General features: G+C 41.1%; 1 protein-coding gene across 15 annotated transcripts in view; it reads right to left on the bottom strand.

The window, feature by feature from the left end:
• VTI1A (vesicle transport through interaction with t-SNAREs 1A) overlaps positions 1–17,415 on the bottom strand; it is a 367,980-nt gene that overhangs the window by 80,225 nt on the left and 270,340 nt on the right. For 2 of the 15 annotated variants that reach the window (XM_027112587.1, XM_027112606.1), the window contains one exon: positions 14,642–17,409. The exons of 10 other annotated variants lie outside the window; for them this stretch is intronic. In XM_027112587.1, coding sequence (XP_026968388.1) covers positions 17,184–17,409 — 226 coding nt within the window. In that variant the 3' untranslated portion in view covers positions 14,642–17,183. Of the gene's footprint in view, positions 1–10,213; positions 11,885–12,549; positions 12,692–14,641; positions 17,410–17,415 lie in introns of those variants that run through there. 3 more of the 15 variants (XM_027112596.1, XM_027112603.1, XM_027112588.1) reach the window with 3 other exon arrangements.

The following is a 17,415-nucleotide window of genomic DNA, read 5'->3' as shown; positions in this document are numbered from 1 at the left end:
GGACCAGATGGCTTCACAGTGAATTCTATCAAACATTTAGAGAAGAGCTAACACCTATCCTTCTCAAACTCTTTCAAAAAATTCCAGAGGGAGAAACACTCCCAAATTCATTCTACGAAGCCACCATCACCCTGATACCAAAACTAGAAAAGGATATCACAAAAAAAGAAAATTATAGACTAATATCACTGATGAACATAGATGCAAAAATCCTGAACAAAATACTAGCAAACAGAATCCAACAGCACATTAAAAGGATCATACACTATGATCAAGTGGGATTTATCCCAGGGATGCAAGGATTCTTCAATATATGCAAATCAATCAATGTGATACACCACATTTACAAATTAAGGAATAAAAACCATATGATCATCTCAATAGATGCAGAAAAAGCTTTTGACAAAATTCAACACCCATTTATGATAAAAACTCTCCAGAAAATGGGCATAGAGGGAACCTACCTCAACATAATAAAGGCTATCTATGACAAACCCACAGCATTCATCATACTCAATGGTGAAAAACTGAAAGCATTTCCACTAAGATCAGAAACAAGACAAGGATGTGTACTCTTGCCACTCTTATTCAACATAGTTTTGGAAGTCCTAGCCACAGCAATCAGAGAAGAAAAAGAAATACAAATTGGAAAAGAAGAAGTAAAACTGTCACTGTTTGCCAATGACATGATACTATACATAGAAAATCCTAAATATGCCACCAGAAAACTACTAGAACTAATCAATGAATTTGGTAAGGTTGCAGGATACAAAACTAATGCACAGAAATCTCTTGCATTCCTATACGCTAATGATGAAACATCTGAAAGAGAAATTAAGGAAACACTCCCATTTACCATTGCAACAAAAAAGAATAAAATACCTAGGAATAAAGCTACCTAAGGAGACAAAAGACTTGTATAGAAAACTATAAAACACTGATGAAAGAAATCAAAGATGACATAAATAGATGGAGAAATATACCATGTTCTTGGATTGGAAGAATCAATATTGTGAAAATGACTCTACTACCCAAAGCAATCTACAGATTCAATGTAATCCCTATCAAACTACCAATGGCATTCTTCACAGAATTACAACAAAAAATTTCACAATTTGTATGGAAACACAAAATACCCCGAATAGCCAAAGCAATCTTGAGAAAGAAAAATGGAGTTGGAAGAATCAGGCTCCCTGACTTCAAACTATACCACAAAGCTACAGTAATCAAGACAGTATGGTACTGGCACAAAAACAGAAATACAGATCAATGGTAGAAGATAGAATGCCCAGAGATAAACCCACGCACACATGGGCACCTAATTTACAATAACGGAGGCAAGAACAAACAATGGAGAAAAGACAGCCTCTTCAATAAGTGGTGCTGGGAAAACTGGACAGCTACATGTATAAGAATGAAATTAGAACACTACCTAACAGCGTACACAAAAACAATCTCCAAATGGATTAAAGATTTAAAGATCTTAAATTTAAGACCAGACACTATAAAAACTCTTAGAGGAAAACAGGAAAAAGACACTTTGACATAAACCACAGCAAGATCTTTTTTGACCCACCTCCTAGAGTAACGGAAATAAAAACAAATATAAACAAATGGGACTTAAAAGCTTTTGCACAGGAAAGGAAACCATAAACAAGACAAAAAGACAACCCTCAGAAAGGGAGGAAATATTTGCAAATGAAACAATAGACAAAGGATTAATCTCCAAAATATACAAACAGCTCATGGAGCTCAATATTGAAAAAACAAACAGTCCAGTTAAAAAATGGGCAGAAGACCTAAACAGACATTTCTCCAAAGAAGATATACTGATTGCCAACAAACACATGAAAGGATGCTCAACATCACTAATCATTATAGAAATATAAATCAAAACTACAATGAGGTATTACCTCATGCTGGTCAGAATCGCCATCACCAAAAAATCTAGAAACAGTAAATACTGGAGAGGGTGTGGAGAAAAGGGAACCCTCCTGCACTGTTGATGGGAATGTAAATTGATACAGCCACTATGGAAAACAGTATGGAGGTTCCTTAAAAAACTAAAAGTAGAACTACCATATGACCCAGCAATCCCACTACTGGGCATATACCCTGAGAAAACCATAATTCAAAAAGAGACATGTACCACAATGTTCATTGCAGTACTATTTACAATAGCCAGGACATGGAACCAACCTAAATGTCCACTGACAGATGAATGGATGAAGAAGATGTGGCACATATATACAATGGAATATTACACAGACATAAAGAGAAATGAAATTGAGTTATTTGTAGTGAGGTGGATGGACCTAGAGTCTGTCATACAGAGTGAAGTAAGTCAGAAAGAGAAAAGCAAATACCGTACGCTAACGCACATATAAGGTATCTAAAATAAAAAAAAAAAAAAAAAATGGTACTGATGAACCTAGTTGCAGGGCAGGAATAAAGACGTAGACATAGAAAATGGACTTGAGGACATGGGGTGGGAGGGTGAAGCTGGGGCAAAGTAAGAGTACCATCGACATATATACACTACCGAATGTAAAATAGTTGGCTGGTGGGAAGCAGCAGCATAGCACAGGGAGATTGGCTTGGTGCTTTGCGATGACCTAGAGGGGTGGGATAGGGAGGGTGGGAGGGAGGCTCGAGAGGGAGGGGATGTGGGGACGTGTGTATGCACATGGCTGATTCGCTGTGCTGTGCAACAGAAACTAACACAGTATTGTGAAGCAATTATACTCCAATAAAGATCTATTTAAAAATTAAAAATAAATAAATAAAATAAAATAAAAAAAAAGAAAACTCAGTGTTGAGCAAAGGAAGCACAGCTGCCACCTGCAAGCACTGAAATACCTCAAAGTGACTGTCTAACCAATGAGTGTAGAGATCAACTCCCTATCTTTGCAGGTCCATGGTATTAAATTCATCCTTTCCTGTGGCTTTTCTTTTTGCACCATTCTAAAATGCATAATCTCTAGGAGTTGGGTCTAGTGGTCTAGACTATCTCTAGGGTCCCAGACTCTTATTCCAGTTCTTTGTTTTAATGGAGAGATGGACAATTTTAGTTCTTTTATTGATCCAATTGACAAAGGTGACTATAACTGCCTCTAGTGAGACCATAAATTTTAGATTAACAATACTTTAAATGATATCTTAACTGCTACCCCATGATGCCTAACAGGGTCTGAATAGTTTGTTTTACAATTGTTCCTCCCTGTCTCTCAGGATCATATGAAGATAAGACAACACCTCTACTGCCTCGAGTCATTTGGAAGAGAATGCTCTCTAAATCCAAGGAATGGTATGATTTCTATGATTCTATGAAGACATTTACAGGATTCATAGGATAATTAACATGTGTTTCTCTGCCTCTCTCACTATATATCAATATCTCTCTTCACTTCTTAAAATGTGCTCAATATTCTCTCAAGGTGCACACTTCGCTGCCACATATAAAATTGCTTAATGCTAATAAAATTGCAAAGGGCTTTGCCCTAACAATTCCAATCATGCTATTAAATGCAGTTAATGAAATGAAAGAGATAAAAGAAATAGTTTCCAGAATTCAGCCTAGGTGTATCTTGGGCAGAACATCTACAAATACTTGAGGCCGTGTGTTCCAACAGGAGGGACTTGGGCTAATAGTTCTTAAAGCAAAAATCTTGTGGCCAAGAGCATCTGTACTAGAAATGTTTATGTACAACCAATCAGGTTTTATTGGGTGATGCAGTGAATCAGACTCTAGGAGATCACCCCAGGTAGGCAGCAGGTTGGATAGAAGGCAGTGGTTGACCCACTGGTATTTAAAACAATGATTTGAAGGTCGCATGCGTCTTAGCAGACCACAAACCCATGGGCTTGCTTCTCTCACCTTCCACTGACCCTTCCTCTTAAGGTGCAGGATACACTGCTGGGTATTCTCCCTTTCTAGACTGCCCTTGGTGAGCATTACAGGTGAATTTCAACCAAATTCCAAAGTGAGAAAAAGAGAGCCTACTGCTTCCAGAACTGGCCCTGCACAGAGCTGGTCTGGCCCAAAGTCTTACCACTTAGTAAAGAGCAATACCCACTGCATAGTTACCTGCTTAATACTGGTGCTTGGTAGGAATGGTTCTTAACCTGTTTGGGACTTGGCCATCTCTCAGTGGAAACAATATAGTACTAGAATTACATTACTCACAGCCTAGGCAGAAATGCAAATTAGACCGTTTTGTTTGGCTTAGTTGATGTCTGAAAAAGCTTGGATTGAATGCTTTAAGATAGTCCATGCACACCTTGGTTCACCCCAGGCCCTCCACTTCCTGTTGTGTAACATTTGGCCAGCCCCACCTGGCACATTTATGTGACCCACCTGCTCACTCAGATATCTGACCTCTGGTCTAGAAGCGAAGGTGCATCTTTCAGGGTCTTTCCTTAGTAATTATTCAACACTGCTGTCTTCCCTCTGTATGATTAGTTAACCAGCAGGGAGTTAATTGTTGAGTTCCTACTGTGTGTCTGCAATGCTAGATGCTGGCGTCACAGAGGTTACTCCCTGCCTTCTAGAAGCTTGCTCTCTAGTCCATGCCCCGGCCCGTCAGTGCTCTTTCTGATAAAAGACAGACTACCATCCCATGAAACCTTTCTTCAGTCCTTACAAAGAAAGTGACCACAATCTTCTTTTCTCTCCCCTGAAAGGATGAGCACTGCACACCAAACACCAGTTTAAGCACTGAAATTATTCTATAGGACTACGAAACCTGCAGCATCCACGTTTACAGTTCAAACAGATAAAGAAGGGGGAAAAACAACTCACATCTAGGAGACAGTAGAAAAAGAAGAGAACAAAACACATGTTCATACACTTGCCCTTAAAATCAGGGGAAAACCAATTGGGAAACTTTCATTTTCTTGTTGGATGTCTATTTAAAAAAATCCCATGTGATACGTGTGTCTATGGAAACCTTCGTTATCTCAAAGATAGGTACTAAAGGCCGTTGTTGCCATGGAACGAGCAGTATTTGCTTTTTATTCTATTGCACAATATCTAATTACAGAGACCCTGATAAAATTATGCATTCCTAAGCACAAATTAAGGCCATTCTACAGGAGCCTTCATGCACATACTTTATTTGTCAAATTTCATTAAAAACAAAAATCAGGGATGACTTTGGGGTAAGCAGTCTAACCAGACTCATCCCCTTCCAAGATGGAAATTGTCTTAAGCCCGTATTTGGCCCTGATGGAGTGTCCGAGGTGAAAGGTCAGTTCCCTTCCTTTATTCTCCCACAAAAGCCTAAGTCGAAACTCTAAAGCCCCTTCTCCCATTGGATGCACAGGATACGTATTTAAAAATCAGTCTCTTTGTTTCCTCTGGAAATACAATAATCAATTTAATAGCATGGAAGCTGCTCTTTTGAAAAGATAACATGTTACAAAATACAGTTGATGCCCCTCCCCCTGTAGCTTGTGCTTCTGCCCATGTTTCTATTCTTTTACTACATATTTATGCATCTATAAACAGGTGTACTATTTTTTTTAACATAATGTTCTATACGCAGCACTTCAAAAATTATCTTTTGACTCAACATAATAGTTCCAGGATGCATATGTGTGTGCACATGTGTGTATGATTCACTTATGTATTTTAACTACCATACAGTGTTCTGTTGTATTGACCCTCCCCCACTGATGAATCTTTATGTCGCTTCTAAATTTCTGCTTTTCCAATGTTGCAATGAACATACTGGTACCTGGCCTTTTCTCAGTACCTGCAAAGATTTCTCTTAAAGTATTAAATTGGAGTATAGCTACATTAAAGAGAATCAATGTCTAGATCCCTAACTTCCATATGTATTTTTATTTGTTGAAGCCAGTCTTCTGAGACTATGCCCGTGATCCAAGTATCATGCCAGCGTTCTTTCACCACCGTGTTTCCTCAGTTGCCTTCTCCCACTTCACTAAGTTGCTTTGCCCTGGGTGTACTGGCTCCCCAGTGCCAAGTAAAGAGACGAGACAATAGGAATGACTGCTGTAAGTAGCTGCTCCTTTCATCAAGGACCACAGATCCAAGCTGGAGCTTTGAGTTTCTCCCAGTTTTACACATATTCCTGTGAAGGGTGATGCACGGTGCTCAGTGGGTAATAGGATGGTCTGAATTCAGACATATTGTACAGTGAAGTGGTGCAAATTTTGACAGTTTTTGTTCACTGAAAGTGTAATAACTTTACCTTTTTCATCTCCTAATTTATTTTCAAATGCAGCTTTCTTGATAGTCTTGTGGGGACAAAGCAAAGAAAGTGTCTGAAGATGTACTGATGGTGGCAGCACCTTACACCTGCCTTGTGACAGATTCACAGAGAGGCTTGACGCTCTCTGCTCCATACGTCCACCTCCTTCCTAGCTTCCCAGCTACTTCAGAACTAGAATTCAGAGCGACAAGCTTCTCCCAGGGACATGTACTAACACATCTGTTTAAATGGAAAAAATGAAATCAGACTTGTTCTATCAGAAAACGAGTCCACTGGATTGTTTCATTTACAGTGAAGACTGGTTTTGCTAATTGGGCTACGCAGAGGATGTTTCCCTTATTTAAACGAGCTCAATCCGTTGCTTCAAGGTTTTGAGAATATATTTAAAGTGCATAAGATAATATCGTTGTCTTCAACAATGTTCTATTGGCAAAGATGGATCAACGTGAACAATAACTTGATTCTCCCCAACTCTTTTCAAGTATATTTGGTTAAACAAGGTACCTCAAAGAGAAAAAGAGTAACAGGTGTCATTTGTGTGAGATACTTGTGTACACAGTCACTTAGGGCACTTCCTGCTTTTGGAACAAGCAATAAAGAACTTGTTGGGCAATTTCCCTGCATCTCTGCTGAGGAATGTAAGTCTGGGGAAAACGTGGTTGGCTCAGGTAATATGATAACACGTATTACTGTAGGTGAGTCACCAACTGTAGGAATAAAATAGGGTTTATTTAAACAGCTCTTTTGTTGCTGTAGACTGAGAATCTAACCACCTCAGGAAAAAGGGCGTAGCCTCTCTTGGAAGTCCACCTCCTCCTCACAATTCTGAAATGTAACCTCAGATCTCATCGCTGGATGACAGAACTGCCACGAAGTATTTAGGATGCCCCTGTCTGCTTGGGTGAGGCTGCGCTGAGGCGAGCATGTCAGCAGCCTATGGTAGAAGGAGTGTCTTAAGTAGGAAGCCTAGTGCTGCCTCCACCGTGACCAGCCGTAGGTCACTTCCTCTCCTGGGGCCTCAGTTTCTCCTTCTGTGAAATGAGGGGATAGAGCACATATTCTCCTGAGGTTCCCTCTCATCATCCTGGCCTCTCCAATGTGACTACAAGGCCCAGGCTGGTGCTTCCCCCGGGACCTGGCATTGAATTGCCACCGTACCCTACACCTGGACCAGGTGAATATGGCTTTCCTTCTGGAGAACTTTTCAAAAACTTCCTGGTAGAGATTTTAGGTACAAATGGGTAACACACAGGGAACCCTGTTCAACTTCCAAGGAGCAGCAACATGACTTTAGATTCCTCACAGGAACCTGAGTTTGCCAGAAGGAAGCAGCCACACTCTCCTTAACCCTTCTGAGAGCTTCCTTTTACACGGCTTGGGCCTCCGAGCAGGGGTGGAGAAGAACTAAGCATGTATCAAGCCTTTCAGAGCTCAATAAATATTTATTTTGCTCCCTTACCAATATTCTTATGTTTTATTCTAGGTGCCCTAAGAGAAAAAAAAAAAGCTAATAAGGGTACTTGTGGCACATAATAAAAAGAATCCTTGTTTGCTTTATACATATGTCAAATAACAAAGAGTTTCTCAAAGTACTCCCCCACTTTTTTTTTTTTTTTTTTTTTCCCTGCGGTACGTGGGCCTCTCACCGCTGAGGCCTCTCCCGCTGTGGAGCACAGGCTCCGGACGCGCAGGCCCAGCGGCCATGGCTCACGGGCCCAGCCGCCCCGTGGCATGTGGGATCCTCCCGGACTGGGGCACGAACCCGTGTCCCCTGCATTGGCAGGCGGACCCTCAACCACTGCGCCACCAGGGAAGCCCCACTCCCCCTTTTATAGGAACTGTTCAGAGAGGTAGGGTGATCCCTGAGCAGGGAGACAGGAATGGGATGTAGATGGACCTCTCCCACGTATAAGAGTAGATAAGTGTGCAGGCTCCCAAGTCCGGCTGCTTTGGTTCAGATCTAGCCTCCACCACCTGTTGGCTGTGTGGCTGCGTTGGGTAAATTACTGAATCTCTCTAAGTCTCATTTTCTTCATCTGTAATTTGAAATAGCCTCATAGGTTTCTTACGAGGATCAAATGAAATAAGCAATGTAAACTCACTCAGCCCAGGGACTGGAGCATAGCAAGGACTAAAATATATTATTACTATATTTTTATCATGTCACCCTACAATTCAGGCATATGAGGAAGTGATTCCCTTGACTTATTCAGTCGGAAAATCTAGCAGTTGAGCAGTCAAATCTGTCATTTGTGAGAGCAATACATGCTGAGTTTTCTTTCCTCCTAGGCATTTTTTTCCCGCTATAAAATGGAAAGCCAGATCAAATTTGCTCAGCTAATTCTGGCCTGAGAGGTGTACTCAGGACCCTCAACATTTGCCTTACAGGTCAGGCTTATTAGCTCACGCTTGTTAGTGAGAAAAACTCCTTTCCTATCACTGCTTCTGCCACTTTCCTTATCCTGTCTTTCTTCTGGAACAAGTGGACTTGCAAGATACTTCAGCCCCTGATTTGGCAAACACACTCGTTCTGTGAGAGAGCGTTCCGCCCATGTGAACAACCGCGGGTCCCAGACATTGGAGGGTTTATCAGAAAAAGCCTTTCTTCTGCAGGCGCCAGGGTGTGGAGAGCAGGGCCCCTGCTGGCTGTCCCCCTTCTAATGAGGACTGTCCCACCACTTCCGAAATATGGCTTTTAGGGACACCAGAATAAACGTAAGGGACTGTACTATATTTATCAACCCTTGGGGCGGCCTGAGAAATATTCCCAGCTGGATGAGGGGCAACATGAATTTTAGAACATGGGTGGAGGAGAGGCATGACTTTTGTTTAATACAGAGCTGTTGGAAAATCTCTGTCATGATAAAATTTGTTTCCAACAGAGGTTGAGTTCCAGAGTCTTAAAGGAAGTTGGCCCAAGGGTGCACAGGAATAGAGCACATCTGTTTCGAGATTCGAATGCCCATTTTTTGATGTAGCAAATGTTGACTAATGGCGAAATGAGGTATTACCTCTCACCAGTCAGAATGGCCATCATTAAAAAGTCCACAGGGCTTCCCTGGTGGCGCAGTGGTTGAGAGTCCGCCTGCCGATGCAGGGGACGCGGGTTCGTGCCCCGGTCCGGGAAGATCCCACATGCCGCGGAGCAGCTGGGCCCGTGAGCCATGGCCGCTGGGCCTGCGCGTCCGGAGCCTGTGCTCTGCAACGGGAGAGGCCACAACAGTGAGAGGCCCGCGTACTGGAAAAAAAAAAAAAAAAAAAAAAAAGTCCACAAACAATAAATGCTGGAGAGGGTGTGGAGAGAAGGGAACCCTCCCGTACTGTTGGTGGGAATGTGAATTGGTGCAGCCACTATGGAAAACAGTATGGAGGGTCCTTAAGAAACTAAAAACAGAGCTACCATATGATCCTGCAATCCCACTCCTGGGCATATACCTAGAGAAAAACATGGTCTGAAAGGATACATGCACCCCAACTTTCACTGCAGCACTGTTTACAATAGCCAAGACATGGAAGCAACCTAAATGTCCATCGACAGAGGAATGGATGAAGTAGTGTGGAACATATATATATATAATGGAATATTACTCAGCCATAAAAAGAATGAAATAATGCCATTTGCAGCGACATGGATGGACCTGGAGATTGTCACACTGAGTGACATCAGATAGAGAAAGAGAAATATCGTATGATATCGCTTATATGCGGAATCTAAAAAAAATGATACAAATGAATTTATTTACAAAACAGAAACAGACTCACAGACTTAGAGAATGAATTTATGGTTACTGGGGGGAAGGGAGGTGGGGAGGGATAGTTAGGGACTTTGGGATTGACATGTACACACTGCTGTATTTTAAATGAGTAACCAACTGAAGACCTACTGTATAGCACAGGGAACTCTGCTTAATATTATGTAACAACCTAAACGGGAAAAGACTTTGAAAAAGAATAGATACATGTATATGTACAACTGAATCACTTTGCTGTACACCTGAAACTAACACAACATTGTTAACTACACTCCAGTATAAAATAAAAAGTTAAAAAAAAAAGATGAGTTAACATAATTTAATAGATAAGAGCTTGGCCTCTACAGACTGGGTTCAAGTCCTAGCTCTGTCACTTGCTACCCAAGTAACCTTGCTCAAGTTTGCAAAAGCAAATGCAGCTTCTCAGCTCCCGTCCAGGCTTCAGGGTCAGTCTCTCACTTGTTTGGCCTCCTTCCAAGGCCCTGGGAGAGGCCCTAGAAATATGTTCACTTGGTCAAATATTTTTTACAATTTGTAAACATAAGACATACTAACTGCAATCCTTTAGGATGATCGTCTCTTTCTACTCTGACTCTCCCTTGTGTTGGGTAGCACTGGAGTGGCCGTGGGGAAAAGCTGAGTTAGGGATAATTTACTTTGGATGCAGTGGGATACGCTTACATGTTATACAGTCATTTCCATGTGTGGGTAGGTTATTGCTAGCTGTCCTGGGCTGGAAACGGCCAACTCACCTAGTGTTGGGACATGAAGGGCCAGGCCAGAGGTCATACTGTCATATGAACATGTCTTAGAGCAACCGGCTCCAGAGGCATATGGGAGGTACAGAAAGAAATGCACGGAGCCAGAGCTAAGTGTGTGGAAAAAATTCCAAATCTCACAGCTCCATATCTGGGAAAAAAGTGAGATGTTTCCATTTGACGACGATCTTAAAAACTTACATGATTATTACTAACGTTGAACTATGAAGCAAAAAAGAAGCTTTAAATATACTCTCCATAATTAAAAAAAAAGTTTGCTCAACCACGTTAGAGGAAAGACTGAACATCCTTCTCTTCTCGTCATAGAAAATGATATTATGAAATACTTGTTAGATGAAGAAATGACCAAAGAATATGCAGCCAAAAATATAGGGGGAAAAAGTATTAAATGTATGTCAAGTGGTTAATTAATAAAACTATGTGATTTTTCTGAACTTTGAGGTGTCTGTAGTATTTAACTGCCTTTAAAATTTTGTTGTACTTTCTTTTCTTAACCTAAACAAATATTAACTAATTTTGAATCTAACCTCCCCTCATCAAAGTATCCCCAAATTTGGATTCCACAAAACTTGGATCTGCCCCTGGATGTCTCAGAGTTTCCTGTGAGGATGAAATGAGATGAGTTATGTAAAGTGGCAGCCTCTGCAAGGTAGCTGGCTTGTAGTAGGAATTCCACTATGTATATATTTTATAATCGAGACAGCTTCCCTGTCTTGATTCTCGATCTGATATACATATGCTTGTGGCAAGAGCGTGGAGGCTGAATTGGAAGGGGCTGAGAACTGAGGCAGGGAAGCCAATTCTGAGTCTAAGCTAATGATCTAGACAAGAGAAGATGTGACCTGGATTTTGGTTTCCTCTTGTAATGTGCAATGGATATCTGTCTCTCTGCTCTGAGGCTAACCACAGAAAACTGTCACCTTTGAGGTTTGAAAATAACTGAATATCGGCAGTGTCTTATGGTTTAAATATTTGGAATATAAAAAACTCAAACCAACAAGAGAAAAGTGCATTTTTTCTCCAGAAGCATGTCATCTCTCTTCCTCTCACAGGGCAGCTCCCAATATTTCATGTGGATTTCTTCAAGGTACTGTGCACTTGGTCTTGTAAACTTCTCCTGAGGTGGAACGGGAACTTCATTTGTATTTGTAAAATATTAATTCTTAAGCTTGTGCTGGGAAGAGGGGTGTTCATTTATTATGAAGGGTGTTCACTTATTTTGTCCTATTTTTAATTTCTGAAATATTTGATTAAAATGTATATAACAGAAGTATTTATCCTTTAATTTTAAAGGGTACTCTCTTGAGAGAGAAAATGGAGAGGCAGCAGAAACTTCTCTGACTGGTCCTTTGTGGTGGGAAATTCGTCAGTCTTAGGTTTACCATGCTGAGTTGAAAGCCAAACCTCAGGAGATCCGAACTTTCCACAAGCAGAGAGAGTTGAGAGTGAAAAATCTCATGAGTACGTCTAACTGGGCTCTGGCTAGCTGGGGCGGAAGTGACATGGCTCAGACACATGCATTGAGGATGTTGTTGTTAATAGTTAATGGTTACTGAGTATTGACAGCTTTCAAGGGGAAGCCACATGGCAGGACAGATCAGCCCCAGTCCTTTGCCCAAGCATACAGCCAGCCGGAAGATGGATGGCAATCCTTTTGTTGCAAATACTTATGGATGACTGAATGAAATAATGAAATAAACAAAAAGATGTCTAAGAGAGACATCTGTGGTAAGTAGTAAACATTTCCAGGCTGGCGAGTTTCATCTTATGTAAGAGCTAATGTGAAGGAAGATGATTTATAATGGGTCTGCACATTGTTTCAGAGGGACATTCATGGATTTGATGGTGGGATGGTAAATTTAACCTCTGAATCCTAATAATGTTCTGTTTTCCAGATGAGCTCAAGGCTTGTCATATTCTAGACCTGGAAAGCATAAATGGCATTATCTTTGTATATACAAATAAAAATCAATTCATTTTCCAAATGTTTAACTCATTCAGGAAGAGTCACACACCACACACACACACACACACACACACACACACACACACACACACACACACACAAATAGATTCCAGCTAAATCAACAATGTTAGCAAAGCTCTTTTCGCTTATCAAATCAGGATATATTAAGTTCAATAAAGGTGCTTGACTTATAAATCTACAAATAACCAGTTATTTTCCTAAGCATCATTTTGATTTATCATCTGAAGTAACATTTCCTGTTCCTTATAGTGGCTTTTTGTTAACTTTCCCCTTAAATAGAAGGAAGTAGTATATCTTTAAATAAAAATATCTCAATAAACTATATCCTCTTGACTATAAAAGGACTATATTTTCTTCCTATGAAAATGATAATAGAACAGAAATGCTGACCAGAAAACTTTTCTCCGTGATATTTTTGGACAAAACACCAGAGGCTGTATTTTCTTACAGACTTGACATCCTGAAAGGAGACCTGAACTAGAGATAAACTAGAGATAAACACTAGAGATAAACCTATTGTCATTCAATGCAAACCATTTAGCACCTCTACTCCAGGAATATTTCGAGCTACTTGTGGAATCATCTTCTCAAATCCACCAGTCTACTTCACCATACTGGAAGGACAAAAACAGTTTTGGGTTTCTCATGCTCTACAAATACAGCCATATCTCAAAGCCAAGTTTCAGGCTGCCCCAACTCATGTCCCCTAGCAACTCTGCTAATCTGACCTGGCTATGAAGGCTAGGAAGCTGGGTTCCCTATCAGTCTGTTTACTTAACACATGTCACATCTAAAATAAGGATTGCTTTAGCTGAAAAAGCAAGTCATTTATAAGTGTGCATTTATAAGGGCAAAAGTCAAGGCAACTGAGCAAACCACTTGTCAACTTATTTAGAGGAAATTGTGTAATCAACTTAACATACCAGTTAGCCTTTACCTGCAAGGTCAAGCTCAGAGTTCCTGTATATCACCACACTGGCCTATTAATCACTCCGCAGGAAATTCCACATTTTTCTTTAGATTAAACTATAGAAAGTGGAGTGAGAACAGAATCTAGAGAGGATTTCCTGTTCGTTTCTTTGTTTCCTCTGACTTGGTTGATGTTTCATGATTTACATTTTTTTTTTTGACTTGCTTGCTACAGAATTTAAAATAGGTTCCAAATGATAGATTTCAATATGCATTGCTAGAGCTGTATTGCACAAGGGTAGATCTAGGTATTTGATGGCTGGGTGCCAAGTGACTGCTGTAGATTCCAAGTGGAGATAGAAAGCATTGACATTGTTGAACAAATAACAGATATTTCATTCCAGGGGGGGAAAAAAGGACATAAGCTACTAAATTTAAAACCATTTCCCCTTCTTTTCATGTTGCCAAAAAAGTCCAGATATGTGGTTTTTGAAGACTTCCTAATTTGAGGCATGATTCTCTAAAAAAAAAAAAAATCACCTTGAAATATCTTTAAAATTTTTTACCTGAAACTGTCTTTATTTTGCCTTCATTTTTAAACAGCTTAATTGAGGTATAATTCATATACCATGCCATTTACCCATTTAAGGTTTAAAATTCAATGGTTTTTAGTATATTCACCGAGTTGTACAACCATCATCACAATCAACTTTAGAAAATTTTCATCACTCCAAAGAGAAAACCCATTCCCATTAGCAGTCACCCTCCATTTTCCCTCAACCCCTCCAGCTCTAGGCAACCACTAATCTACTTTCTATCTCTATAGATCTGCCTATTCGGGACATTTCATACAAATGGATTCATATACTACACAGTCTTTTGAGTCTGGTTTCTTTCACTGAGCATGTTTTCAAGGTTCATCCAGGTTGTATTAGTATTTCATTCCTTTTTATGGCCAAATAATAAAATGCCATTTTATTTATCCATTCATCAGTTGATGGACATCGGGTTGTTTCTGCTGTTTGACTATTATGAATAATGCTGCTCTGAACATACATGTGCAAGTTTTTATGTGAACCTATATTGTCATTCCTCTTGGATACATATACCTAGGAGTGGAAATGCTGGTTTGTATGGCAGCTCCATGCTGAACATTGTAAGGAACTGTCCAACTGTTTGACAAAGTGGCTATGCCATTTTACTTTCTCATAAACAGCGGGTGAGGGTTTTGATATCGCCACATCTTTGTCGACACTTGTTATTGTCTGTCTTTTTTATTTTAGCCATTCTACTGGGTGTGAAGTAGTATCTCACTGTGGTTCAAATATTTTAAAGGAAATGTTCACAAGGGATTTCTGTATTGTTTTCCCCTGGCCAGGACTATGAACGCCAACTGCTGTATGACTGTGGTATCCGGTGCAGCAGACAAGATGGAAGGAAGTGCTGGAAACTTAGATAAAGTACACAAGAAGTTAGCTCAGAGACTTGGGATGGTCAGGGTCTTATCTTGAGTCTACAATGTTCTGAATTTGTAGATAATTAAAAACATAAAATGACTAAACCATTTGCAAAGGCCATTCAAAGCCGCAACTTCTTTTGTTGTTGTTTGGTATTTTCTTTGCCTGATTTACTTTAGAAGGACAAATTCAGTCTTAACTGCAATGTGTAATTTAAAAAAATGATTAATTTTGCTTCTGAAGAGCCATTTGTAGCTACTGTTCTATCTGAGTGGCTTCCACGCTTATGTTTCCACTTTCTGGGGGGCTTGGACCCAGCAACCAGAAAGATAATCCTCTTTTGTGGACATTCCCACAGTTAACTCCACACACATCTGGATGGCAGTTCAATAGTCCACTGTTATTCAAACAATTTGTAATCACACACAGCTAACAAGCCAGGGTGTATAGCTTTTCAGTATTCCATAGCACGCAGCACGCACAATTTACAAATAAAATAAAAATCTACAGCAAAGACAACAGCACATTCTTCATTGAATAACTGAGTAAAAAGAGTGTCTCTGTTGAAAGACAAGACACCACTTGTTATTTTGACGGTCAGTGAAAAGAGGTATAGAAAACCATATTTCATCTGTTAAGTCTTTTAACATGGGAAAGTTCCAAATCTGTAGCGTTGCAGAATCTGGGGCCATATGTTTCTTTAAGCTGAGCTCGAATCAGAGGTGGCCAAATAACCACCAGCAGTACGAAACGCACCTGACAAAATTCTCCAGGCTCATCCCTCCAAGTCATGGTAGATGGGGGAGAATGGGAAGGACGGACATCTCACCATCGTCAACTGTTTTTCTCATTACTTTCAGCTGGGAGGATGTTGGGAGGGAGAAGTCGAGTTCAACTCCCCAAGTGGCTAACAGTTTTGGAAACAAGGGGTTTGATAAGACCAGAGGAAGTGAACTCGAGCTTGTCCTGAGAAAAAAGGGCTGGGGACAGGCACTCCGCATATACAGCCATCGAGACCCCAGACAAGCCATTAAGATGACAAGGTGGCAGAAATAGCATGCCAACGACCAGTCATTGTGGGATAGGGAGGTGTTGGGAAATGCAACCAGAGGCGCAGCTGTGCAACATTCCACCTGCCCCGCCTGACTGGCAGCATGGTGGCCCCTGACCTTGGGGGGCTGCGTGCATCACTGGGAATCCGGAGCCATTCAGAGCAAGTTAAGGCCTTGGAACACGTTGAGGCCTCACTGTGGGATCACTCAGCTAGGTCACTGCTTAAGTCCATAAGACTCAGGGACCAGATGACAAAGTATTTCTTACCCATGAGGGTTTTTCCCCCAGGGTTTCCCCACTGGCTTTTAGCCCGCAATGTGATAACTTGACTCCTAGGCTTTGCTGAAAGCTCCTTAATAGAGGACAGCCCCAAGTCCAAGGTAAATACAGTTCTGTCATCTTGTAAACTCAACAGCCTTGTAAGAAAATAACCATTAAGATCCAGGTGGCTCAGGAGAGGAAGAAACTGTCACTGTTTAATCAGGTTGTATTGGGGAGAAAAGATGAGTTTCACATAGAACTTTGCATGTCTTTATTACTCTCCACCCAAATAATATTAATTCCTTTAATATTTCAGGTGTCTAGTCATTTTTTCCCAATATATCAGGCATTCACTGAGGACCTATTACGTGCCAGGAAGGGCACTGTATTCCGGAGATATAAAGAAAGAGGAAACACAATGCCTGCCCTCAAGGATCTCACGGACTCAGAGGAGAGCCACTTCGACACCGTATAATTTATACCATGAACTGAAGGGGAGACAGAAGTCAGCGAGGAGGCCCAGAGGGAAGAATGGTTATTCCAAATGAGGGCTTGGGAGAGCTCCCAAGAGAAGCTAAGATTTAAGCTGAGCCTTGCCAGGTGAGTGAGCTCTACCCGGATGAAGGGAAGTGCAGGCAGAGAGAACATCCCGGATGCTCTGCCAGTGACCAGTGCACATTACTTGCGGCTTGACTGAGGCCTCCTGCGTAGGACAACGTATCAGCCTGGCTAGAAACCAGGTGAGAAATCTAAACTCCCTTCCCATGCTCCACTCTCAGCATTCTGTTCACCCCAGGAATTGGCAAGGGAAACAATTGGATTGTGGTGCAGTGACAAACCCAAACCTCATTAACCGACCAGAACATTCGTCTTGATCTCTGGACGTTCGTGGACTTGCAGGAGGGCCTCATGGCCATGCCTAGAGCTGCCCACCGGGGCACACACCTGCATCTTCGGCTCTCTCCTTCACACCAGCTGGAA

Source organism: Aethalodelphis obliquidens, unplaced genomic scaffold, assembly GCF_003676395.1.
Source record: "Aethalodelphis obliquidens isolate GAN/ISIS:26980383/991018 unplaced genomic scaffold, ASM367639v1 scaffold11, whole genome shotgun sequence".
Lineage (NCBI taxonomy): Eukaryota > Metazoa > Chordata > Mammalia > Artiodactyla > Delphinidae > Aethalodelphis > Aethalodelphis obliquidens.
Note: the sequence above shows the minus strand (reverse complement) of the source record. Positions and strands in the feature narration are given on the sequence as shown.